This window comes from Xiphophorus hellerii, chromosome 6, assembly GCF_003331165.1.
Source record: "Xiphophorus hellerii strain 12219 chromosome 6, Xiphophorus_hellerii-4.1, whole genome shotgun sequence".
Lineage (NCBI taxonomy): Eukaryota > Metazoa > Chordata > Actinopteri > Cyprinodontiformes > Poeciliidae > Xiphophorus > Xiphophorus hellerii.
In genome coordinates, this window is record NC_045677.1 from 24,693,370 (window position 1) to 24,720,653 (window position 27,284).

Consider the following 27,284-nt stretch of genomic DNA (forward strand, 5'->3'; position numbering starts at 1 on the left):
CGGGGCTGGGAAACCCACCCAAAGGCAATTAAGGGTAAAGGACGACAAAAATATTTGATGAACTTTTTTCTTCTCTCTCTGCCTCAAACGGGACAGAGGAAGGAGTCGTGGGATCTCGATGGAACTGGAATTAAAGACCAACGCTTACTGGGAGTTTTGTTGATTTTTCTTTAAGGATGATTTAAAGCTAACCGCGAAGCATCCGGTTGGATAAACTTGCAAATAAAGCGAGAAGAAGCAGCCGAAACTTTTTTTTTTTTGGAGGGGGCCCGAAGCAAAACCCCGAAGAAGAAGAGGAGAAAGGAAAAGAAGGGGGATGGATAGTTTTTGCGCAATGACGCGCTGATGGGAGAAAGCTAAAACCTCTCGGAAAACCTCTGGGAAAGTTTTTTTAATTGGTATAATTTTTTTGTTTTTGTGGCGCCCTTTAAGGAGTCGCAAGAGATCGAGATCGGATCTCTGGGTCCTGATCCGGAGGACGATGGGGGCCGCGCCGGGCTCGGGCTGGGAGGAGGGCGAGTTCGAGTTCAAGCTGGTGTTTGAGGAGGACCCGCCTCAGCGGCAGATCCAGGGGCCGTCCCCGGCGCGCACAGCCGAGCCGGAGAGCTCCGTCGCCGGGGAAGAGGAAGGTGATGGCGCCCTGTTGCGGCTGGACTCCAGCAACCTCGGTTAGAGTCACAAATTCAGTTCAGGCTGCAGATAAAGAAACTGGAAGCCTTCTTAATGCATGGGAACGTTTATGAATGTTTGTGTAGTTGCATGATTCACACTAATGACGGCCTCCATCCATATGCATCCGCTAATGTGGTCTGTGTTTGTGTTTCAGGCTGCATGCGTGCCTGTTTCCCTGGGTGAATTCTCACAGCGGCTTTGTTTTTTGGTATGGTATGCATCTGCGTGCATATCTCGCCGTTTCCCTATTTGTTGTGCGCATTTGCGCGCGTGTGCATGTGTTTGGACATGTGTGCGTGCGGCCCCAGACTCAATGTGTTTCTAATCAGCTGTGCGTGTGAGCAAAGTTAACAGCTGCCATCTGGGAAGGAACCTCAACCTCTGTGTGTACTGAGCGCACCTCCCTTCTTTCGCTCGGCCTCCATCTCCCTCTCATTTTTAACCGCAAAACTCTCACAAACACGCATCGTATCCAATCGTTTGTTTCACGCCCACACTGGCATTTAGTTGGATTACCAAACCCCAGGCATGAATGCGCAACTGCAGGAGAAGTTCAGGAGAGATGCACCAAGCTAGGAGATTAGATTCAGCCAATTTTTTACTATTATTATCCTTCAATCTGCCATTTATCGAAGAATAAACTTTTCTCATCTTTATATTAAGTGACATTCTGGGTCATAAATGCACAAAAATCAAATTTTTGCACTTTTATTTTCAGTTGGAGGCATACTGTACTTTGATGCATAAATGTTTAAGTATAAGACCTTTATGTTAGGTTAGGTTTCACTATTTTTGCATGTTATATACAAACAAAAGCAGAAGAAAGGAGACAATGGTCTGAAATGTAAAGCTTTTTCACTTTTAAAGGCAAATATACAAAGTACAGATATTCTTTCAAATTGTTAACCCAAAGGCCTTTAGAAGGGAGGAAGAGAAGGGCAATAGAAATATAATTTATTGTCTCACAGTGGGGGAAATTTTGGTGTAACAGCTGCAAAGTAACAGGCAATCGAGGTTCACACAAAAACAAAGGCATAAAAATATAAAACACAATTTAGCTTAATATACTGTACAGTATTTTACAACATAAAATACTGCAAAGTTATGAAAAATGGAATACTCCAATCCGAGGAATGAGCAACTGAGTAGGAAAATTGTTTTTTTATTTACAAAAATATGCATGTATATTTGTGAATGAAAAAAACAACAAAGTTTTAAAAATATATGAACAGAGATGAGCAAATACCAGCAGAAATATTGTTTAAATTGAGTAAAACTGTAGAAATATCAGCAGGATGTTGGTAGCAGTGACATCTACTGGGAGGAAGGATCTACAATAACGCTCTTTTGTCCACCAAGGATGCAGCAGTTTGTCACTAAAGAAGCTCTCCAGTTCAGCAACAGCTTCTCGCATGGAGTGGGACACATTGACAAAAAAATCTTAAAGAAAATAATAATTATAACTAAACATAACCCTGATTTATTGAGCCCACTGTTTTCCTTCACTCAAACTACATCTGCTGAAAATGGAGAAACTGAATTATTTTAACCTTAAATATTTTCCAAAACAGACCCAAATCCCAAAGGTTAATGATAAAAATGATCCACTGATAAAAGATCAGGAACCAGCCTGTTCTGTTTTAAGCTACACTGTTAAAAATTCCTGTGGAATTTACTCAAAAACCATGTAAAAGCACAACAGAAAAAATTGTAAAGGGAAAAACATAAATGTTTTGTTTATTTCACAGAAACCTTTTTAACAAAATGTTTTTGTTGTTTTTATAGCAATTATATATGACCATAATCTGAAAATTATTCTGGCAGTAGAAAAACTACAGTTTTCATTAATTGTTTTTGAAAATACAAAGCTTGTAAAATTAACATAATTTTTTTTGTAGACTTAAAAGTTTATTAATGTAAATCAGCAGTGATTTAAATCACTGTAAATTAATCTACATTTTATTTTTTTGTGGAGTTTGTTAGTTAGTTCCTGTCATTTTTACACGAAATCCTTTTAACCACAGCCGCCAGTTTTCCTGTAAAAACTACACTTTTTTACAGTGTACTCTTCTACTCTGATCAGGAAGTTACTGAAAAATCAGTTTTTCACCTTATTTTTTATGATTTTTTCTTTTTAAATATCAAAGCAAAATCTTCAACTATTTTTTGTTTCTAAATGCGTTAAGCCAGGGGCGTCCAAACTTTTTGCCTATAGGTCGGCACTTTTAAAAAAAATAAAAACTGAAAAGATTTATTTCTGAAGACATATAATATACTAAACAGGTGATATTTTTAAAAAAGCAAAGTAGTCTAACTGTTTTACAAATAGCGTCTGGCACAGTTGCTGTATTAAATAATAAGTAAATATCTTCCAAAAGTTTTCTTCTTTTTTGTCTTTTTTTTTTTTGGCAACAAAGGTTTGGCAGCACTTGCTAGATTTACCAAAATGTAATAAATAAAATCAGAAACATTGTTAATAATAAAAAAAAGCCTTATCTTGTACCTAAATAAATGTTTAAGAAGATTTTATTTGTCTGTAAAAATCTCGGATTAATCGCTCCACTTTTGAATTGTGGAACGAGGAGCCAAACAATATCATTCAGAGGGCCGCAAATGGCCCCCAGGCCACACTTTGGACATCCCTGCATTATGCTGAAGCATGTACAGTACAGACCAAAAGTTTGGACACACCTTCTCATTGAGTTCAATTAGAAAGTGTGTCCAAACTTTTGGTCTGTACTGTATGTTGATGCAGGTTTTTAAATTTCATAAAAATCTAATAATATTTAGGGACAGATACTCTGTGAATCTGCATGGTTGTGCATTTAGCACTGTCGTCTTGCAGGAATAAATACAGATAATTTTTTAATTCATTTGTTTTTTCTTGAATTAAAAATTAACACCTTTATCAAATAAATGTCTCTTTTATATGTTATAGCCTCCAGAAAGCAACTTAATCAGTTAAATCAGAACCTTAAGTTGGTATAAATCCAGAAAAAAAGATTGGTTTATCTGTTGTAATTAAAGAAAATCTTAATTTAAGTTAAAAAGTTTAATGTTTTAGAGGTTTAAAGTCTCCATTATTCTTCTCTACTCATGCAAAATGTATTTAAACTTCTCATAAAGAACTCATACTTAATTATTTAATGACACCACATTTTTCATACTTCAGTTCAGTTTTAAATTAGCCATCAGTGCTATTTCCCAAAATCAGTTTCTTTAGCAACAGTAACCGAAGATGCAGACATCTTGAAGTAAAACGCTGATCTGTTAAGAAAACACACCTGTACTTGTGGGTAGCTGTACAAGAAATCTTTAATGCAAGACCTCAGCATGTTTATTCCGCCTGGCAATAAATTTTAACAAGTGAATTCACACTTCAAAGAAAGATTTATTTCACATATGGAGCGAAGTCTCTTAGATGTGGGGAATGAAACGGGAATGAAAGGTTTGTGGTCGATACGTTACTTTATCCTTTCTACGCATCTGCTCAACATACAGCATGCAAACTAACTTCAAACCAAAACGAGCTGCTGAACAATTAAACGTGACAATTGATTTAAGTGGATTTTACAGCAAAACCATGGTGCTTTTACTATCTTTATAACAGTGGATTATTATTTTAATATTATATTTTATTAGATCATACCATTTCCTTTTGGTATGCTCGTGAAAATGTTTGATGCCACTGAGCGGCAGATGCAAATTTAGGCGTAATTTCTGCAAAACTGCAGAAGTCAAAATATCCTACTCCAAAAAGTAAATATGCAAATACAAAATCTAAATTATTTATATCTTCTATTTGGATTGTGATGAATAATCTGGAGGAAATTAGATTATTGATTCGGGAAATATCACATTTCTTTTGGATACAAAAGATGGAAATAAAATTTTATTTGCAGTCGTGCTCCTACAACAATAACCACTGACCAGATAAATTTGTTATCGAAACTTTTCCTGCCCAATAACCATTTCCATTTTTTTTTAGCTCTTATCTGCTGGTTTTAAGTGTTAATTTATTCCTTTTTTCTTAAGGACTATTACACATAAAACAGAAACATGTTTTTTTAACGGAAGTGGTCGTTTTGAATCAGACAAAATTAAAACATAAAAAACTGTACAAAAGTAATTTTACGTTCTTAAGCCTAAAATGCATCTTATTATATTTACTCTCTATTTGCTGGAGTTGCACTGATCATCACGAAGCTCCAATTTTTGCTGATTCTGATTGTTTTCCTCTTTGCTGTAGATTATAACATATAAAACGGTTAAAATGTGATGCAGATTTTTTTGGACAGAGGAAATAGTTTTGAATCTAGCTCTGAATTAAACAGTGACATGTTTATCCCCATGTCTGCATCTGAATCTAACAAAAAAGAAGAGTGCATCAAAGTATCCAATACATGCTTGACAAATTTTAAAGACAAAAAATGACTTCATTTCTTAATCTTTTGCAACTTCTGATATTGGTATTTCAGAATACCAATACCAATCGGTGTCAGCCAATTTTGTTCCCTTATTTTGGTACATCTCTATCTATTTTATCTTTTAGTTCACATTCCTGTTCAGGGATTGGTGCCAGAAATAAATACCAGTGTAGGAATGAGTGAAACAAATGGAAATGTGAGAGAAATGATGGAGGAAAAATCGGCCTGTTCTGATCTCTAGTTGATTGATTGGTGCATCTCTATGAGTTGTTTCTCAAACTTTTATTTGTTTACCTTCTCCTTTCATGACATTTTACATCTAAAAACTTGATTTATGAAAAGCTCTCACTGCATGTTTGTTAATGCCACAGTCTTCATGCATATTAGGGGTTCATTGCACAAATCCTGGCCTGATGTTTTTTAAATATCTCATACTTTTGTGATCTCTCAAGGGGGCTGTAACTCTCCGGTTGGGGGTATACATTGCTTTAAAAAAAAAATCAGTTATTAAGATCTTTTGTACTTTAGAATAGCTTTTTATTGTGTTCAATAAGTGTTAGGTAAGCTTTCGAGGCTCATAAACTTTACTGGTCTGCACACACACATACGCCCAGATCTAAAACAAAACGTTGCCTCAGTACAGCAGCTTTAATCACTTGGAAATATTTCTTTTGCCAGGAAACATTTGAAGAGATTTCTTTTTCTTTTTTCTTTTTTTAAACCCTAACTTGTAATTTGTTGGCGGTTTCAGTTGTGTGTCCACGTTGCCCAAAATTTGCCTGCATGGCTCACCGCCATCATTGCACAACAATGCTCAGATGGAGCCTCGCTCATTACAGAAAAACCGCCGCGATGCTCCGTGAGGAAGACGGGAATTACATGTGGCCCCAAGCGGCTGTGGCCTTGTTAGGGTGGCTGTTTGAAATGAAACCCAACAAAACTTTTGCTGATTTCATGCATAAGAAAATGTTTTTTAGTGCCGGTTATAAAAAGCTAGCAGCTTGGTATGTGGCTGTTAATGAGGAACGGATGAGTTCGTCATCATTTTGGTCGTGATGCCATTTTTTTGATGCTCAAAAAGACAATTTTTAATAGAAAATACAACTTGGGCCTTTATGTTGTCTAAACCCCCCCCAAAAAATCTATAGTAGCTCTTAAAATTGCCCACATTCCCATTAAAGTGTTTGGTTTTATTATATATCATCTTTTCTTCATATAATTTAGTATTTACCCTGCACAAGTCTGCTAAAAAACAACAACAAAGCATATTAAAAAAAGGTGTTAAATCTGACTGCATTTATGAGTACAACTGAACTAATACTTTGTTGAAGCAGCTTTTGGTTAAATTTCAGATTTTTTGGTCTTGACTTCACAATATTTACACACCCTGTCTTGCAAAGGTTCTCCAAATCTATCAGGTTGGTCCAGTCCAAACCTTAACCCTTGTTTTGTTGAAATAGCTGCATGCTTGGACTCATGGAGATGCTAAAAAAATAAAATCTCTTTACATCTTTCGGAAATTCTTTAGAGCCTTTTCTAAAACCAAATTTTAAAAATTCAGACACCACTTATAATGCTTTAATGCAAACAGCTGAAGCCGTCTAGGCTCCACCGCAGAAGCTAACACAAACATTATTTACGCTCTTAGGGGTTCAGCCAATCAGCGCCAAGAAAAAATTAACGGTGCTCCTGGATTGGCTGATTTGCAAAGTTGCCCGCTTCATTCCTTTCTTCTCCAAACTAAACGAAATTGGTGTCAAACATTTGAGCAGAATTCTTTTTTTGCTTGTGCTGCTATCATTTTAAAGATTTTAGGCATCAGAGATACATCATCCTACATTAAAAAAAATCAAACACAATTGCTATGAATTATTTTTTATGTTGTAAACTCATTTTGATCAAAAATAACTGGAATGAACCCCACTTGAATGTTATAGGCTAATTTTCTTAATCTATAAAAACAATAAAAGGATTAATTGACCTGTTATCACAGGAAAATCAGCTGTGTTATCTTAATAAAAAATAAATCCAGCCCAGGATATTGATATAACTGTAATAAAACAGGCTAAATAGTTTGGTCCGCTGCTTTTGTTGGCTTGCTTTAAAAAGCCCCAGTGGGTGCGTTTTCCATACGGCAACAATTACTGAAAATTGAGGAGAACTAATGCGTAATAAATGATAAAGGCATGTTCATGTAGAAAAATTAATCCTAATTACATCAGTAATCTTGTTTACAAGATTTGGATTGAAAGTTAAGGCATCCCTTTAAAAAAAAAAAAAAAATATCTCAAAACAAAACAGCAAAAGTAAACCAACACAAATATAGAGATTTTTAGAAAAAATACAGGCTGCACATATAGCAAACGATCACAGACTAAATTAATATTCAGTTTTATTCCCAGTGAAAAGTAATAAAAAATGTCTGTAAACATGTGGAGGGCCATAAGTGACAAAATTTAATAATCATTAAATAATTTATTGAATTTACCATTAAATAAATAAATGTTTAGTACATTTAATACACAATAAATTCATTAAATATGTCAATAAATCACTAAATGCAAACATATAATTAAAGTCGAGAGGGCGGGGCTAACACTGTTCAACTCTGAATCAACTCTGTTGATTCTTTGAAAATCATGGTGGCTCTTTGGAAAACTTTTACAATTAGCAACAACATAGGAGCAGGAAACTGTCTTCCAGACTACGTAGCGGAAAGAAGTTGAAGAATTGATTGTAAAACTAGTGGGGTTAACGGATCAGAATAAGCCCCGCCCCTCTGAATTAATGGGCGGGAACAAGAACCATGGAATAATTAAATACGCATTTAATTATTTTTCTGCATTAGTTACTAAAAGTTTTCATTTTTAATGATTTAATAACATCTAAAAAACTATAATTGTCTATTAAATATTTAATTAGACATGTATGTATTTAATGGTACATTTAATTACTGATTTAGGGATGCATTTATTTAATTTTGTCACTTTTGGTCCTCCAAACCATATTTTTTCCCATGTAGTCAACCTCACAGTTCATTTTTTTCAGTCATTCATTCAGGAACAGATTACCACGTTCAGAGCCAGGCTGCTTAGGGCCCCAACACCACCAGGGGGCTCCCAAGAGCATCATTTGATTTCATTTTGTAGTGTTTTGTTCATTTCACACTGTTCCAAATTTTAAAAACAAAAGACGTTAAACCTGTTTACTGTAAATTCAGTGTTGCTTTTAAATAGTTAAATTAATATGCCACACTTAAATATCACTTTCATTTCAAAATGCAAATTAATTTGAGTGTCTTTCCCTCAGGGTAAAAATAAATAGCCATAATAACACTGATATGTTGTAAGCTAATTACAAATGACACTAACAATAGTAGCTATATGATGAAGTATCTGGTGTTGACATGTTGGTATAAGTGGCCCCCAAATCAAGATCTGCTCAGGGCCCCAAAAAGGCTTTGGCCGGCCCTGATCACATTTATTTAATTTTGTCACTTTTGGTCTTCCAAACCACATTTTTCCTTATATTCAACCTCACAGTTCTTTTTTTGTTGTTCATTCGTTCGGTACAGACAACCACTTAGCCATCGCTCATGCAGGACACTCAATCAACATCCCCAGCCCGCCGCCCTCGTCCAATCAGAGGGCAGGGATGCATTCGCCACCTCCCCGACGGGCCGCCGTCAGAGAGTTCAGCGGCACCTATGAGAGCCTGCCGGCCCGCTCCGTTCAGGTGAGACGAAAACAGTTCATGACTCACTGAACTAAACTTTTTAACTGGTTTACTTTCCTTAGGGCTCCTACTCCACACTCTGTTTATAGTGTTTAAGATTTTTCTCTAACTTTTATTGAGTTTTATAGCTGAGAATAGGAAACTAATTCTAAAATTTAAGCAGTTTCTTCAAAAATAGCTAATTCCAGATTGGAAAAACATTGGTTGATGAGTTCATAAATCAGCAGATCTTTGGGTCAAATGTCACCGTACACAGCTTGAAAGCATGGCTCCACCTCGCCTTGTATTAAAGGGGACCTGTTATGCAAAATTTACTTTTTGCACGTTTTTGTATTTCCGTTTGGGTTTCTACTGCTTCTAAAATCAGTCCAAGCACTTAAAAAAAACCAACAACAACAAAAAACATCAAATTGTTTTTTTGTAATAAGTTGATGACTGTTGGTGTCTGGAAAGTGTTTCAAAAGCTTCCCGGTTACCTGGCAACCCAAGCGGAACTTCAGCCCCGTTACTTAGCAACCGAAGCAGAGTTCCAGCATGTTTGGTCAGCTGTTTTTTCCGCTGTATGTGCTGTATAATGGCTGCTGGAAAAGACGAGTGTTTTGTCATTGACTTGCCATCCAGAAATCACTTGTTGCATTCTTGCTGGTTGTGCTGGAGGTTCTACTTCTGCTTTTCAAACATGTAATTGCACATCTGTTTGCAGCCATTTTCATGTGCGACTGTAAATGTTGAGTTGGGGGGGGGGGGGGGGGGCGGGGGGCAGCAGCCGCTTATTTGGATTTAAAGTGGCATGAGGCCCTAAAACAACTTAAAATAGGCAGAACTGATGAGTCGTGAATGTTATCTAGCTTTATTCTTAATTTGTGACTTTTTAAAAAAATTATATTGAAGGGATGTTATAGGAGAACACATTTCATCGCCCAGTTTTCTTTTTGCTTTCAATGCAATAAGAGCAGAAATGTTATTCTAAAATGAGTACTGTTACATAGTATCATACCTCTGCCACCATTGCTTCTCTCTCACACGCGGTTAATGATATTCATTCATTAGCACATGATATTTTCTGTTTTTTTCTTTGTTTATTTTTTGTGTGTTTTTTCCACTAATGTAACGTACTGTACCATGTATCTTGAACTCTGTTGTAAATTAAATTTCTATAGTGTTTTGTTTTTGATTTTCTATTTTAAAAAAAACCAAACATTTATTTTTTATATTCCTCCAGGTGTCGGAGTCCTGTGTGGTTGAGTGCCCCAGCATTCAGATCACCACCATTTCCCCGGAGGATGACCCGGCGCCGCCCGTCCCCAGCTACTGGGACATGGGCAGCGGCGGCGGCTGGGACAGGGAGCGCCTCTACCTCCCCCTGCTGGACCCTTTCTCCTACCGCGACCGGTTCCCCGGCTCCCTCAGCCCCAGCCCCGCCTCCAGCCCGTCGTCCCGCGGCTGGCTCAGCCCCGCGTCCAGCTGCGACTCCCTGCTGGTGGAGGAAGAGGAGCTCAATGAGGCCAATGTCGGTTTCGGACTCTCCCCGTCCTCCAGGCCCACTTCCCCAGGAGGAAAGAAGCGCAGGAACTCTCCTCTGGCGTCTCCCTGCATCTCGAGGAGGAGCAGCTACTCGGAGGACCTGCAGGGATGCAACCTGGAGGGCGGAGAGTCCGCCTCGCAGTCGCAGGCGCTGCCCGGCAGCTGTGAGCTCAACATCCCGCAGAAAACCAGGAAGACGTCCCTGGAGCAGGTGGAAGTTCTGGGTTGTTGTTGTTGTTGTTTTTTTGAGAAAACATGGAGCCGCATTTCCATTAGCCATAAAAATGTGCAAATTGAAATTATGAAACTAAATTTGCTTTATGCAAACATGTCAATTTCGAAATAACATGTTTTTTACTAAAACGTTTTTGCTCTAGATAAAGATAAAGAGGAAAAAAGAGGAGTAAATTTCCAGTCCCCCAAAAATCTGAATTTTCTTTTAGATCAATCTTATACAATTTCTTTCAAGCTCAGGGAAATGCTTCTGCTTGAAAAGTCGACAATTTCAGAGATTAATCTCAGACGTTTTTGAGAAAAAAAACGTGAAAATTTTATGAAGACGGAAAGTTTTAAATGTTTCACTTTTAAAACTCAGAAATTTCCTGTTTTTCTTTGAGAGAATTTCTGAGGTTGATCTAAAAATTTCTTATTTTTTCTAGCAAATTTTAGATTTTTCAAATTCAGAGATTTCCTTGAATAAATTTCTGAGATTAATCTATAGAAAAAAATAATTTTCAAATTATTTTTTTTACATTTCTTTCAAACTTAGAAACTTACTTGTTTTTTTCCAGAAATTTTCTGAGATTAATCTATAAATTTATGGGTTTTTGGCAGAAATTTACTCCTCCTTTTATTTTCTTCCTAACCACAACGGTCCTAAAACGCCAAAGTAAGTAACTGGGTTTCCATTAACCATAAATTGCACAAATTGAAGTGGAAACACGGCAATTAAAATAAAAATAAAAAAATTCACTCTGAGTTTTAAAAGTAAAAGAAATTTGATAGAAAAAATTCAGAAATTATTGTGGCTTGAACTCTGATTGGCTGGTAAATAAAGCGAGCTAATGCCAAGACTGAAACATTAATTTATCTCATGTAACTGTTTACATCCTGCCGTTATTTTTAAAGACGTATTGTGTTAATCATGTTTGATTTTAATTTAATTTCTTATTTAATGGAAACACAGTAATTGTGTTTTTTTTTTTACATTAGCAGAATATAAACAAAGATTTGCTCATATTTGTAATGTAAATGCAGCCAATGAGAGGTGAATCAGTTAAACAGAGACGTGTTTCGCTGCAGTTGTCTCCCAGAGAAGTGGACCAGGAGTCGGGTCTGGGCCGAAGCTCCCCCTGTCCGCTGCCGGAGACCCAGCAGCCCAGGAGAGAGCCCCCGTCTCTGGGAATGGACTACCTCCCTGTTCCCCCTGCCCTGGCCTGGGGCAGAACCAGAGCCAGCGCCCACAGTCCTCTCTTCAGGCAAGAACACATTTTATGATAAAAAACAGTGTGAGGGGTTCGGATGTCCTCTATTCAAACTGAAAAACAGCCAAAAGACACGTGAGAAGTGCGTCCAACCTGCTTCAGTTTAGAGTTTCTAGAATTATTGAAATCTGATTTCAAATAGACAAAACCGTAAATCCTGCGGCGCCGCCCTGGAAAGGTCGCCAGTTCATCGGAGGGCAACAAAGAGACAGACGGGGCAAACAATCATGTACACGTTCTCACTCTTAAAGCTGCAGTACGTAATCTTTAGAGGTGCACCGATTGCAGAGTTCTGCCCGATCCCTAAAAAACCTCACTTGCTGATTCAGATTTTTGGCCAATAGCATTTTTTTAAAAATCTGAAATGACGCTAAATTAGCTGGTGGGCCAGTCTGTCAGTCAAACTTCTCACCTTTTACTTAGTAACTAGTTACATTTACTCACTTCCATTTACTTGAGTAACCTTTTGGTAAAAAAATATTTCTACTCTTGCTTGAGTAAAATTTCTGGATTTTTTACCCACTGAATGAAAAACAAACATGTTTTTACCAAAATATTCACCAGACACACCTGCAGTTTCTGTTAAAGTTTCTTAAGTTTTTTATTGAAAGAAACTGATTTGGAAAACTTTTGTGTTGCCTGATTTTGTTATTTTTCTGTTACTGACATGAATTATTGTCATATTTGTCCTTAAAATACCAAAATTTCCATTTAACTTTCCACTTTGGTCCATCTGATTATGTCATAATTTGATCAGTTACTCACTACTGGAGTAGACTTTTTTTTTTTTTTTTTTACCAAAACAAAAAATTCCTTGGACGTCTACTTTTTACTTTTACTTGAGTAAAAATATGTTGAAGTATATAATAATCCGTCAGAAACAACCAGTGCTGATTTACATTTTTTTATGTGCTATATATCTCACACTGGGCGTCTACTGCGCCGTTATCTCCGTTTTTCTGTAAAACAATACTCTTCTGTCCTTTAGGTCTAATGCTTTGCCTCCACTTGACTGGCCGCTCCCGTCCCAGTTTGACCAGTATGAGCTGCGCATCGAGGTGCAGCCCCGGCCACACCATCGAGCCCACTACGAGACGGAGGGCAGCAGAGGCGCCGTCAAAGCCGCACCAACAGGACATCCTGTTGTCAAGGTGCGACCGACTTTTCTCACTCTGCAGAAAATACATCTAACTGGGATTTTACTCCTGTTTCTTTTATTTAAACCAGAAAGGTCCAAACTGTCTGAGGGATGAAATAGTCCAGTTCAAAACACTCAAATCATTTTCTTTTAATAAAATGCAGAAATTCATGTGTCTTTTATTGTTTTATCTGCTCAAATACTAAAGTAAATAATTAAATTAACTATACATTTCATATATAATTTATAAAATTAAATTTACATTATTAAATCTTATAAAGTACATTTTATAAATGTACTTTATTAAATGTGATAAAGTATATTTATTTTATTATGTAAATGTATCTACTTTAAATAAAAGACACTTGAATATTAAAAAAAGATCTTTGGATGCAAAAAAGCTACTTTTTTAGCATCTAACATTTTGTTAATAATTTTTAGAGTAAAAAAAATACTGTTACATATTAATATTTTTTGAAATAGCAAAAAATAGGGGTGTGTTTTTGCATTTTTTTAGATACAAAAATCTATTTTTCATCTAAAAAGCATACTTTTTATTTTTTAGAATCTTTATACAGTATATATACTGTATTTACAGTACAGACCAAAAGTTTGGACACACCTTCTAATTAAAATGGGTTTTCTTTATTTTCATGACTATTTATAAGGCAATAAATCCCACTTATTAACCTGACAGGGCACACCTATGAAGTCAAAACCATTTCAGGTGACTACCTCTTGAAGCTCATCAAGAAAATGCAGAGTGTGTGCAAAGCAGTAATCACAGCAAAAGGTTGCTACTTTGAAGAAACTAGAATATAAGGGGTATTTTCAGTTGTTTTACACTTTTTTGTTTAGTGCATATTTCCACGTGTTATTCATAGTTTTGATGCCTTCAGTGTGAATCTACAATGTCAATAGTCATGAAAATAAAGGAAACTCATTGAATTAAAAGGTGTGTCCAAACTTTTGGTCTGTACTGTATATATATATATATATATATATATATATATATATATATATATATATATATATATATATATATATATATATATTCAGATTTTTCCCCCCAAAATACCAACAAAACTAATTTATGCATCTAAAAAAATTGGTTTTTAAGATGCAAATCATAAAAATTGTCTGAGTTTGTAATCTTATAATTATACAAAATAACAAAAAAAAGTCAAACTTTAGACTTAGAATGAATAAGAAGCTTATGTATTACCTAACATTTTCTTCCTCTTGTAAATTTAGGATTGTATTTGCCACAAAAATTTGTCAAATTAAAAGAAATGAAAATTTGTTATATTTCCTTTAAACTGTGGCAGGGGGCCACACAGAATTACCAAGCGGACCGTAAACGGCCCCCAGGCTGCACTTTGGCCACCCCTGATTTAAGCAGAAGTCATATTTTTTCCAGTGTTTTTGTGATAATGAAGGAAAGTCCCACGTGTGTCTCCTGCTGCTCTCGTCACAGTGTGGTTTGTTTCCCTGTGTCCAGCTGTGCGGTTACGCAGAGAGGAAGCCGCTGTCGCTGCAGGTTTTCGTCGGAACGGCTGACGACCGCTCAATCAGGCCTCATCCTTTCTACCAGATACACAGGTACAGACCACCGTCAATATAGTTAACTAAAACCAAACAAACAACTAAAACTGAAGCTGGGGAAACATTTTTTATTAGCTGAAATAAACAAAAACAGTGTTTGATGGAGAAAAACTAGAACTAACTAGAACTATATCATGTATTTATAAAACTAAAACATACTAAAGTTATAGTATGTTTTATAAATCCATTTATTAAATGTGAAATTGATTTTTTTCCCCACACAAGCAGTTTATAACGGCACTCCATTCTCCTCCTTGCGGCGCTTCAGCTGTTGCAAAATGGCGACAGCAAAAGTTGGGAGAAAACGGCAAATACAATTTGTTGTTCAACAATAGTTAAATCTATTTTTTGACAATGGTATTCATTAACATAATCACAATAACTAATAAAAATTAACCAAGGTACGAAAAACTATAACTAATAAAAACTAAGCTAAACCTAAACAATATTCTACTAAAAACTAGCAAACACACTAATTAAAACTGAGTTTGACAAGCAAAAGGTCACAATGAAATGAAACTAAACTATGATGAAAAACCCAAAACTATTTTAATCCTGATGCAGGGAGAACAAATTTATCTCCTTGCTTCTTTTTCAGTTAATTAAATCTAAAAACTCCTCACAAGATGCATCATCTGACTGCAGCTTTAAATGCAGTGTAACGAATCGTTTTCTGCCTCCAGGAAATATCTCCTCCCATTTTTTCTCAGCTCTAAATACAAAAATCAGACTCAGTTAAATAACATCAGGATGAATTCAGGACATCACAGCTACAACTCAAGCTCATTTGAGGTTTTTTGAAATATCTAATTAGGACAAGTACTGTTTGTTTTCAATAAATAAACTTATACTCAGTTCTTATCTGGATTACAAATATTTAGAAAGCCAGAATAAACATGTGAACAGTAATGAAGTACCTGAGGCTTTGCTGCAGAAATAATTAAAATTATGATCATTTATGGATCACTAATACAGGCATTAAGGTAATGAAGAAGAAATTTACTTTTTAAAGAATATGTGATACTACACGTTTATGTGTCCGATTGTTTTCAAACTTATGTCACATTTTATCTGACTTTTATGTCATAGACGTCAGACATCCGTCATAATTCTGGTGCATATTAGTCTAGAAATGTTAAAGGAAAATATGCATTCAACTGCAATAAAAGATTAACTTACTTTATACATCTTTAAAAAGTATTTTGGTCTAGTTTCTAGTGAAAATAAATGAGTAGATTTGAGAAAAGACAAAACTAACTTACAAGTCACTTTTCAGCAAGATAAAGGAGCTTGTTTTAAGTCAATTAATCCTTAATATTGATAAAAAAAAGTTTTAGTTCCAATAGAAAATAATTTCACTTTTATCAAGATATTTTTACCATGTTATAAGTTAAATAGTCTGCCAGTGGTACTAGCACCAATTGACTTAAAACAAGCTCATTTGTCGTGCTGAAAAGTTACTTGCAAGTTAGTTTTGTCTTATTTCAAATGTACTAACATATTTGCACTAGAAACTAGATCAAAAATTCTTGGTAAAATATGTATTTTAGCAGTGATGTAATTTAGTTTAAAGGCAATTCTAGCAAAGACTAAAGAAAATGTATGAAATTCTGAATTTACGCCTTTTGATTCCTCATGTTTTGTACTTTGCGAGATGTTTAAGACAAATCTTTGGCGATTTCACTGGCAGATTATATATAACATAAGAAAACTGTCTTGTTATGAGTGAAATAATCTGTCTATGGAAGTAGTACTTTTTAAAATAATCAATATTAAGGAATTATTGACTTCAAACAAGCTCCTTTATTTTGCTGAAAAGTTATTTGTAAGTTAGTTTTGTTTTACTTCAAGAGTAATAACATATTTGTGCTAAAAGCAAGACCAAAAATATTTGTCTTATCTCGTAAGATTTTGTGTTTTTGCAGTGATCACCAATACGTGTCACTGAATCTTGACTGTTTTATGTGGCGATTAGTTTTTTTCCTCCTCTAACATGTAGAAAAAAAAGAGTATTTTCATTTGTTTTGATGATATTTGTCAAATGAATGTTCAAAGGAAAACAGAAATATCTCGGGTAAGGTGATTTACCCAACATTTTTCTGACTTTTTGGACTTTTAATTTGAAATGTTTCTCATTGTGTAGGGTGACCGGGAAGATGGTCGGCACCGCCAGCCATGAAAGCGTCCAGGCAGGGACCAAACTGTTGGACATCCCCCTCAACCCCGAGAACAACATGACCGCCCTGTGAGTAGGAATTGAAGCCTTTAAATCTGTTTTGTGTTGCTTTTTCAAATCTTTTAGCCTACTTCATGTTGTCAGGCAGGATATGTTTAAAAGATTTCTTTATTCTTCATGTCTGTCAGCAGTTGTGCACATGATAATTGCGCTAGTTAGTTGCGCTAACCCAAGAGCACTAATCATTAGCATTAGTTATGCTAAAGCTAAAGTGCTATTCCAATATGGTATTTAGCAGAAGCTAATGCTAATACCCAACTCACCATCTGTTACAACAGTATATTGCCCTAAACAGGATAAAATTTCTTATTGCATGTCTACCTGCACAGAAAGTGATTCTATGGAGCAGATTTTTCACTCTTGGTTTCAGTTTTATAGTTGTTGAGTTTTGCTAACAGTTTCTGATTTTAACTGAACACAGTTAGGCCTTCGGTCAGAGAGCATGTAGGTAGATCTTAAAGTGTTTACTACATCTTTAATACAGAATAAATGTCTGCACTGCACCACAGGTGGACAACGTGAGGAGAGGAGAAGGAACTACTGTGCAAACCCACTTCAAAATAACAGCATGAATATAAACATCTAACTACTTAACCAAAACTTCAACACAGATGTCAAACTTTATTCAAATAAAAGCTTACAAAACAGCCACGTACAGTATCACTTTAGAGTTTATTTAGGAAAAAAAGAAACAGTTACATAGGAGGAGCTAAGTGCCCTAGGTGTTTTCATAGTTAGCTAAAGCACTAAATAAAAAATTTGCTACAGTATTAGCGCATTAGCTGAAGCGTGCCCACCACTATCTGTCAGAAATCAAGCCCAGATGAAAAGCTGAAATTAAGCTAAGCTTTTCAAATGACATCTGGTTAATCAAAGCTAATTTATTATTTAATAAGGGTGCCATTACTTTTCCATGTAGGGCTAAGTTGTTTTGGATATCCTTTTCTTCTCACTTCACATTTAAAATTGCATTTCACATCTCAGACTTAAAAAAAAAAAAAAAAAAAAAAAATATATATATATATATATATATATATATATATATACAATTTTAGCTAAAAAAATTAGCTAAAATTTAGCTAAATTTGAGCAAATCAAGGCATATATATATATATATATATATATATATATATATATATATATATATATTAGCTAAATTTGAGCAAATCAAGGCAGATATATATCTGCCTTGATTTGCTCAAATTTAGCTAAATTTTAGCTAATTTTTTTAGCTAAAATTGTTTGTGTTGCTGCCCAACATTTAAACTTAATCTGCTGCTTCTGTGAGTTAAAAAAAAAACGTATAAATATTTTTCTCTAAAGGCTATTACAATCAAAGAATATTTTCTACATTTCTGTTAAGATATTCCAAAACATCAATTGTCCACATTTGAAGAAAGATGATTGTAAAAGTTTAAATCCTATTTTTTCCCTTCTGTCTGAATTTCCTTACCTATGAAAGAAGTTAAAATTGTGTATTTTTTAAATTTCTTTGTATTTTCAATATTTATGTTAAGATGCTGTCAAGATATTTTTATCACGGTGAAAATAAACATAAGATCGTTTATGAAGTTTCGAAGTTTCTTCTACTTCAGAAAACATAATTTCATTTAACAATTTTGTTTTTCAGCATCGACTGCGCTGGGATTCTGAAACTGAGAAACTCCGACATCGAGCTGCGAAAAGGCGAAACGGACGTCGGGAGGAAAAACACCCGCGTGCGTCTGGTGTTTCGTACTCACCTCCCTGTAGCGCCCCCTGTGGGCCCTCCCGGGCGCGTCCTGGCTCTGCAGGTCGCCTCTTTGCCCATTGAATGCTGTAAGACGCTGCATTAAGTTCAACTGAATTTAAAACTTTGTTGTAATCCCACGAGAGGCCAACGTTTGTCCGTTCACCGCTTCAGCTCAGCGGTCGGCCCAGGAGCTTCCTGTCATCGAGTCCGTCAGCGTCACGTCCTGCTCGGTGGAGGGAGGCGAGGAGCTGCTGCTGAGCGGCACCAACTTCCTGCCGATCTCCAGAGTCCTCTTCATGGAGAGAGGCACCGGTATGAGTTTGACACCGACCCAAAATGACGTAGAGTTAAAAAAAAAAAACAATGAAGTACAATTAAATAAATAAGCAAATACACCCTGGTCTACTTTGTACCCAGTCAAATGCTAAGCTAGCCTTAAATAAATTAATCACATATCTTAAATTTTGTCGTGGCTGAACTATTTAATCTCAAATATTCGATGTAGATTTTTTTTTTCTTGCCGGACCGTCAGGCAAAAGTTTCAGCCGCTCCCAGACATCTTCATTACGTTCTGCGACTCAAGCTAATTGAGGCTACAGCTAATTAGCTGCTAATCCTTAGCTAATTAGGATTAGCAGCTAATTAGCTACTAGCTTTTCTATCACTGGTAGGTGTAAATTATCATCAGTTGACTGGACATTTGACTTCTCTCACTTCTGTCGCTAACTTGTACGAGGCTGCGTGCGATCTGGGCTAAAAAGCTTGGCACTTCAACTATGAAAAATATGCAATTTTTCTTTCTTTTAAAAAAAATGTTTTAATTTATTTTTTGTTATGTTTTTTTGGTAAAACAGGTGGTAAATTCAATTTATAGTGGTCTTAGAAATATCTTTAAAAGTATTCGTGAAACCTGCAGAAACCCTGAGATCATTTATTTAAAGTTTTCAATTATAATTTCTGCAATTATTGCTGAATGTGACACTTGGTGTTTGATCTCATTGGTAGATATAGATGGAGATCAATATAATGTAGCAATGATGCAATGCTACTTTATGTTTCTGAAAAATCAATCTTAACTTTGGTCTTTTCAATTTAAATAATAACTAGAGGAAATGTAACTTTAGACAAACAATTAAAAAATACTATTACTTCGGCTATTAAGTTATTCTTTAAATGTATTTTATTATATTTTGGATTTATGTACTACAATTGTATTATTGTTTTTTATATTTATATTTGTAAGTACCCCTCAAAAATGAGATGCTACATTTCAAGGGGTTATCATGGAAACAAATTTTTAAAAAATTCAATAAATAAAAGCAACAACAATAATATTTTGCTTTGGCATTAAAGCATCTTTTTTGTAAATTTATGATCCCAAAAATGTAGATTTAATATTTATTTTATTCTAAAGACATACTAAAAATATTACTTGCTATATATGTTTGTTGATGTTGAGATATACTCAGTGAGATGTTTGTCAGATTAAACATTTTTATATTTCAGGCCTCTAAGTTATTTTTGTTGTTTTTTTCATCAATGTCAAGCTTTTTTAATTAAATGTATTTTGCCAAATATAAAGTTTCTCTTTGCTCTGGCACATCAGATGGGAAACTACAGTGGGAGGAGGAGGCGCATGTGGACCGGGACAACAGCAACGAGGTAATTTTACGACTTTCAATGTCTGTTGATGATCCGCCCAGGGAATACCTTTATATTTATGTCATTATAGACTTAAATATAAGTAACAGAAATGTGGATATATTAAATAAAAGACAATCTGATACCCATAGGTTTGTCATCTTGATTCCTAGCTTGCAACATTTTGCAGAAAAATCGCAGACTGGGTGGTGAACTCAGGACTTTCTTGCTCCATGGCAGCAGAGCTACCACTTTGCACCACGTTGCAGTGCATAAACAGTGATAAATTGACCCAGTAATTATTGCAATAAATGATAATATTGTATCATTTTCAAGTAATATATTGATAATGGCATTATAATGCAAGTTCCAGACCAATAATGTTTAGTTTTGTGACAAAAACACTGGAACTGGAAGACATTTTATATATCCAAACTAAAAGATCGACAACCAAAACAATAAATAAAATTAAAATAAAAACCAAATACAACCAAAACCAAATTGAGTATAATGTCTCTATAAACAAAATTAAAAAATAATAATCATTGGTGTAAAAATTGTTATGCTATTATTCGTGGTCTGTATGGTATATTATCTGACTTTTGAGTGTTTTGGTGGTTTTTAATTTGAATTACCTTGAGAGAATTTGGACAAAGTTTAAAAGTGTCTCCAAAATATTTTAGTAAAACACCAGCACAATTTGTGTGCATTTTTCCTAGTAAAGTGCAAGAAACTATAATTTGAGAACTAATAAATAAAATATATTTTTTTAGGTCGAGTTGAGAAACTGAGTATTTTGAGAAAAATACAAAAATAAATAAAAATTTCAAGAGGGAATCTGACACTAAAGCATTGATCTGATACTGATACTGATCTGGTATCAATATTATTGGTAATCTGTAACGATTCGCCCACATTTTGCAGAAAATCCACGCCACATGTTACTTTTAACAGTGAATGTACATGCATGTAAATGCATTCTTTACTGGTTCAGTTCTTCATGTGCCCTTTTAGCAGCAAATTTGTGTCTGACACAATGGTTTAACTATTAAGCAGTAGGCAGAAAAGCATGAAATCAGATCCATAAAACTAAATCACAGCCTCAGTGGTTGAGACTCTGCCAAGATGGAGTCTAATGTGCCCAGATTAGCCTGTTAAAATCGTTCTTTTGTTTGCTAAAAGCGCCACATCTGTAGGAACTAAATGGATAAAAAAGGCAAAACTATTAACAAAATGTTGTTTAAAAATTAGTCACTCGCATTTCAGTCCATTTTTTTCCCTCTAATGGAAACGTACCAAGCAGACAGAAAGGATGTATATGTCCAAAAATGTTTATACTTTTATTATATTTAGTTACTTTTTAATTATAGACATTCAAGATTGATAAGTTGTCCTACATTTGTATACATACATTTAACTCCAGTTTGTTCAGTGTATGTAAATATCTGATTTCAATTATATACATGCATACCCAGTTGAAACCAGATATTTACATGCACCGAATAAACTGAAGTTAAATGTATGTATGCAAATGTAGGTCAACTTTTACATTTGTGGAAACTTGCAAGAAAATATCTCTGAAAAAAATTCTCACTAAATTTTAAAATTAGCAAATAGAAATAATTTTGGTATTTCTAAATAAGATAAAACAAAAAAACGTTTGGTTTAATTTAACTTCAGACGGCAAGAAAAAAATGTGTTTGTGTATTTTTATCTAGTGAAAGTAAATATCTTCAGGCTTTAATCTTACACTTTAAAACTTTGATTCAATATAGTTAAGGTTTATTTTCTGTATTAGTTATATATTTGAACAGCGAATGTAAATGCATTCTATCATAATACGTACCTATATATGCTTGTATTTCTTGCTGCAGTGTTTGCTGTGTGTGAGGGTTCCTGCCTACAGCGACCTCTCCGTCAGTCGGCCTGTGTCCGTCAGTCTGTACGTCTCCAACGGGAAGAGGAAGCGGAGCAGCACGCACTGCTTCAAGTACCTTCCTGGTGAGCGACTCGCAGCTTTATTACCTCATCGCAACTTCATTAATGCTCCTGATGTTTGCGGTAGCATGTAGAGATGCACTGATCCGATATTCATATCGGTGACAATGTGTCTGATCCATAAGGGCCAATCTATTCAGTCTAATTCTATGCTTTGTCCTTTGAGCGATGTCATGCGTGAATATTTATTTTTTGTTACATTTAGAACTCCTAATTGCACTTTCTAAACCATTTGAAAGAAGGTTTATTGCAGTTTGTTTTTGTCAGTTTCGGTTTCCTAATTACACTGACTGAACAAATCAAAGTTGTCAGCTGGTTTTACCGCTGTACAATGGCTGCTGGAAAAGATAAATGGTTGTTTTTGACTTAATATGCAGAAACCACTTATTGCATTCTTTTTGGTTGTGCAGAAGGCCCCACTTCTGCTTTTCAAAGATGTATAGTTGTGTAATTGCGTATCTGTTTACATCCATTTTCACATGCGAGTGTAAATTTTGAGTTGGTGAGCATGGCCATATTTGAATTTAAAGTGACAGGAAGCCCTAAACAGCTTGTTTATCTTGTTTGTTCTTGAGTTTCACTCACTCAAACATCACGCCACTTCCTTTCTGTCCTCCAGATTCTGCTACATCAGCTGCACTCAAAGTTCTTGAACTGTGTTCAAGTAGATGTCAAAGCATCAACTGATTAGAAGAATCTGTTTTAAATTTAGGATGAAGCAGCCCAGATTTCTCCAATTGTTTAAGATGTTTCCTGATTTAAATTTGTCCAGATGCTGGCAGGAAAAGTCTGGAGTTTTAAAATGGGATATTTGTAGGAACGCTGCCTTCTGCTTAATGTGTGCTGGCAAGATAAAATTAGGTCTTTTTCTATGGTTGATTTACTTTGTTAAAAGTTCCTGGAATAGTAAAATGTATAAAAAAGTTGCTGCAGGAATGGTTAGGAGTGCAAAGCACTGGTAATTTAATAAGAAAATATAATATTTTTTAACAAAAGATTAACTTACATCTACTTTTTACACACTTTAACTTGAAAATAGGTTTATTTGTTGGTTCAGTTTGTTGGTGACATAATCGAACATCTATTATGTTTGTGTGGTTTTTGTAGAAAATAGTTAAATGAGTAACTTTTATATTCCTGTTTTCTCTCATTACAATTTGTTTTTAACAACATACAAGGCAATTTTCATGCTTTGCTTCTCCTGTTTCTATGCAGTAGAAATTTGAGTTTTACAAGTTTAATGGTTACAATCTTTACCTCATTCTGCATATTTGAGATTTATTTGCAGCCATGTAGATAAATAAACTGATGGTGTGTGTTAAAGTTATGTCTTATATTTTACATTTGCTATAAAACCAGATTAATAACAACATATAATTTGACTAAACTTTAAAGGGAAGTTATTATGTAAAATTCACTTTTTGCATGTTTTTCTACGCAACTGCTTCTAAAAATGCTTTAAAAAAGACCTAGCCGTTTGGTGGCAATAAGTTAATGATTTTTGGTGTCTGGAAAATTTGTCTTTTCAGATACCTTTCTAATGTTGAGTCACATTTGACAGGGACTGTGCCGTTACCTAGCAACCCCAGCTAAGCCCAGCTCCGTTACCTAGCAACCAGAGCGTTTGCTCAGATGGTTTTACCGCTTTATGTGCCGTCCAATGGCTGCTGGAAAAGACAAGTGTTTTGTTGTTGACTTACCATCCAGAAACCACTTTCTGCATTCCTGTTGGCTGTGCAGGAGGCTCCACTTCTGCTTCTCAAAGATGTAAGGTTGTATAACTGTGCATCTGTTTGCAGCCATTTACAACTGTAATTTCATCAGCTAGTGCAATTAGGAGTTTAGCAGCCAATGTAAAATGATTAATAAAGAAATTGAAATTAACAAAAACAATAGATTGACTACCTTGGTTAAACCTGTAAAAAATAAAATACAACAAACCTTCTTTCAGATGGTTCAGAAAGTGCAGTTAGGACTTCTAAATAAAGTTAAAAAAAAGTAAAATAAATAATAAAGCTTTAATTCGATCAGAGCAGAAAGTATAGAATTAGACAGAATAAATCTAAATAGATCAGGCGTATTGTCACCGACACCCGATCTATTTTTATCAATATTGGGACCAATACAGATAGGTCTAGCTTAAACCTGCTAATCATTGCTAACCATGAAAAACCCAGGATAAATAGAAATATTATGTAAACTAGATAATTTTCTTCTGTTTTCCTCTCAGTTATGTTTAAAGAAGAGGATCCTTTGCTGTCCCGTCCCTCTGTTCCCCCTCTGGACGGGGGAACTGTGGGTCCGCCCAGAATGGACAGAGGCTTCCACGTGTCCGATGACCGCGGCCTCGGCTTCCACCTTCCCCCCTACCCCTCCACCTACTCCCCTCCCTGCCCGGCCATGAGCTACCAAGAGGAGTACTGCCCCAAACCCGACAGCGCCGTGGAGGAGCCAGTCGGGTCCAGGGCGCCACTGTCCGAGCGTAACCCCAGCTTTGAGAACCTGGAGCTGGGCTTCACCGAACTGCTGCCCCCTTTGTATCCCCGCGCTCCTCAGCCTCCGTCCCCGTCTCCTTCCCCATGGCTGGACTCCCCCTACCTGTCCTCTTCACCCTCTCCATCCCACTCCTCCTCTCTCAGCCCGTTCCCTACTGAAAGCCCCCTCGCCAACTCCCCGCTGCCCCCAATCCCCACATCGCCTTTCCCGCAGTACTCCACTTATCCTCAGGAGCTGTGTCCCTCGCCTCCGTCCAACCCTTACCAGGACGCCTGTCCGGCGCCGTACTCCCACTACGAGGGCTGGGAACCTCAGGGAAGGATGCTGGGTACGAGTCACGGGGGAGAGGGGGACGCCAAGAACCAGGAGTGTCCACTGGAGTTTACCAGCTCGGCCTCTATGCACCACATTACCTTCGAAGAAGGTGAGGCAATTATAAGAGACAACAAGAACATTTATGAAGATCTGACCAGAATCAGGGGTATTGCTGCTGAAAATTAGCAACAATGCTAAATGTAAACCAAATGTAATGACTAGCATCTGTAGCATCACAATCATGTTGACTAACAAGGAATGTAGTCCATTCAGCTAAATGTAGCTATTACATGAAAATGAGCTAAAATACTTATTTATGTGTTTGGTTACTAGATTAGGGAGCCAGCTAGTGGACATGGGAAAAAATTATTTTGTGTTACGTCGCAATAAATTAGCCAATACGCCCTAATCTGTTTTGTATACAGTCACAAATGTTGATTTAAAATTGCAAATATATACACCCTCTTTGATGCAAAAAGACTTATTGAAAATGAATTTATGTTTATGTTTGTGTGTGTAAAGTTGAGATGGAACTGCACATCTTTATTAACCATTCATACTAGCAACACAAAAAGACACAATCAAAACAGTCAGATGACCTTATTACCCCCTGAAAATAACTCACGGGGTAATAAACAGAAACTTTCTTACGGAAAGTTTCTGTTTATATTGTAGAAGGGGTGGAAGAGATGGAAAGCCCATGTTTGACCTGCTTTGCTTTTGCATTTTGCACATAGCTTTGTGGTGCATAAAACTTCATATATTTCACAAACAAGATATTAACATATATGGAATAAACCTACTAAAACCTTTTATTATAGCAGAAAATATGGTGGACTCCCTAAGAAAGACTTTCAGTATTCAGTTATGCCTCATGAACTGATCAGTACATTATTGCGAGGGAACGCAAAAGAAAAAAAAAATCCTCCATGTCCTCTAGGCGGCTCCATATAGATTGTACTGTAGACTCAAGTATACGTAGTTTTTTTATCATTAATATAAACAATCAACCTCAAAAAGGTACTATTATGTTTTCACAACACACACAGAAAACAAACAAAACTAAAATTACTGAGATTAATCTCAAAATCTCCGCCTAATGCTTTGAGAAAAATGTACTCCTTTTTTTTCTCTATCATCAATGACCCTAATGCACCGTTGTACTGGTCAGATGCAGACACAGCTATTTATTGCTATTTTAAGAAATTTTTAATGGGTTTTACCTGTACATGCCTGCTCAACCCGCCCTTTGGAACATCTTGTTTTTGCCCAAAATGAAAATTAATTTGACATCGCTGTTTTAGGATGTTTTATCAACTGATAGTCGGGTAGACTCGGTTTAATTAGGAACCAAAATTGAAACATTTGTTACACACAATTCAGATTGTAATTTTCCTCTCTTATTCTGTCTCCTCCGTAGTGTCAGAGTTCATCGGGGAGGACATCCAGGCCTACCAGTCAGGCTCGCACATGAACAACTAGTCCAGCTTGTGATGAACCCGATTTGGCGTTCAGCATCTTTTTAAATTCCCTTTGCACTTGGTATTAAGTTGGGATAACTGCAGTAGCACATAACTGACAGGGGAATCTGGTGGCAAATGTATGCAATTTTATTCCAACCACTGTTTTATAAAAGGGAAACTGATGTTTTAAAATATCTGCCAAAATAAATTATATAAGAAACTACGCTGTGTGAGTCTGGTGTCTCTTTTGGATGTTTATTTGTAGCCTGAAACAAACAGACTTGAAAGAATGAAAGCGGAAATAATTATTGTTAGAAAAACAGTTTCATGAATTAATTATATTGGGACCACAAAGTTTATAGCAACTATTAACTGCACAAAAATATTTTAATTAACCAAAGATGACTATTCAGCAGACTTTTTCTAGGTTGCACAATTTAAGATCCAATGTCGCCAAATAGCAGTCAGTACAAGGTTTTTGTACAGTTAATAGCTGCTGTAAACTATGTAGCATATATATATATATATATATATATATATATATATATACACTAACGTTTGATAATTAAGTTAACCAGTTAACATGAACTGATTCTCTAAATCAGTCTCCTAATGTGACTCAAGATGTTAAAACTGTAGCTTGTTTCTGTTCAGAAAGTTGAAGTGAAGAAGCTAAAATGGTTTCCAAAAAATTAATTACTTTCCAAATTTTTACAATTCTGCAGTCGAACTAAAAGTCCTATAATTTGCTGTCTGCTTTTAAAAATAAAAAAAGCAACTGCTGAAGTAAAGATGGATGCAAATGTTTAAAGCCTGTA

The 27,284-nt window shown here is 35.6% G+C and overlaps 1 protein-coding gene across 1 annotated transcript; it reads left to right on the forward strand.

The window, feature by feature from the left end:
- nfatc4 (nuclear factor of activated T cells 4) lies at window positions 1-26,690 on the forward strand. The gene is made up of 13 exons (XM_032566020.1): window positions 1-668; window positions 8,674-8,834; window positions 10,057-10,569; window positions 11,661-11,836; window positions 12,831-12,993; window positions 14,482-14,582; window positions 16,729-16,830; window positions 18,452-18,639; window positions 18,725-18,865; window positions 20,160-20,215; window positions 22,069-22,195; window positions 24,423-25,112; window positions 26,424-26,690. The coding sequence occupies exons 1-13, from the start codon at window positions 482-484 to the stop codon at window positions 26,483-26,485; spliced, it is 2,667 nt and encodes an 888-aa protein (XP_032421911.1). The 5' UTR covers window positions 1-481; the 3' UTR covers window positions 26,486-26,690.
- The last annotated feature ends 594 nt before the right edge of the window (window positions 26,691-27,284 follow it).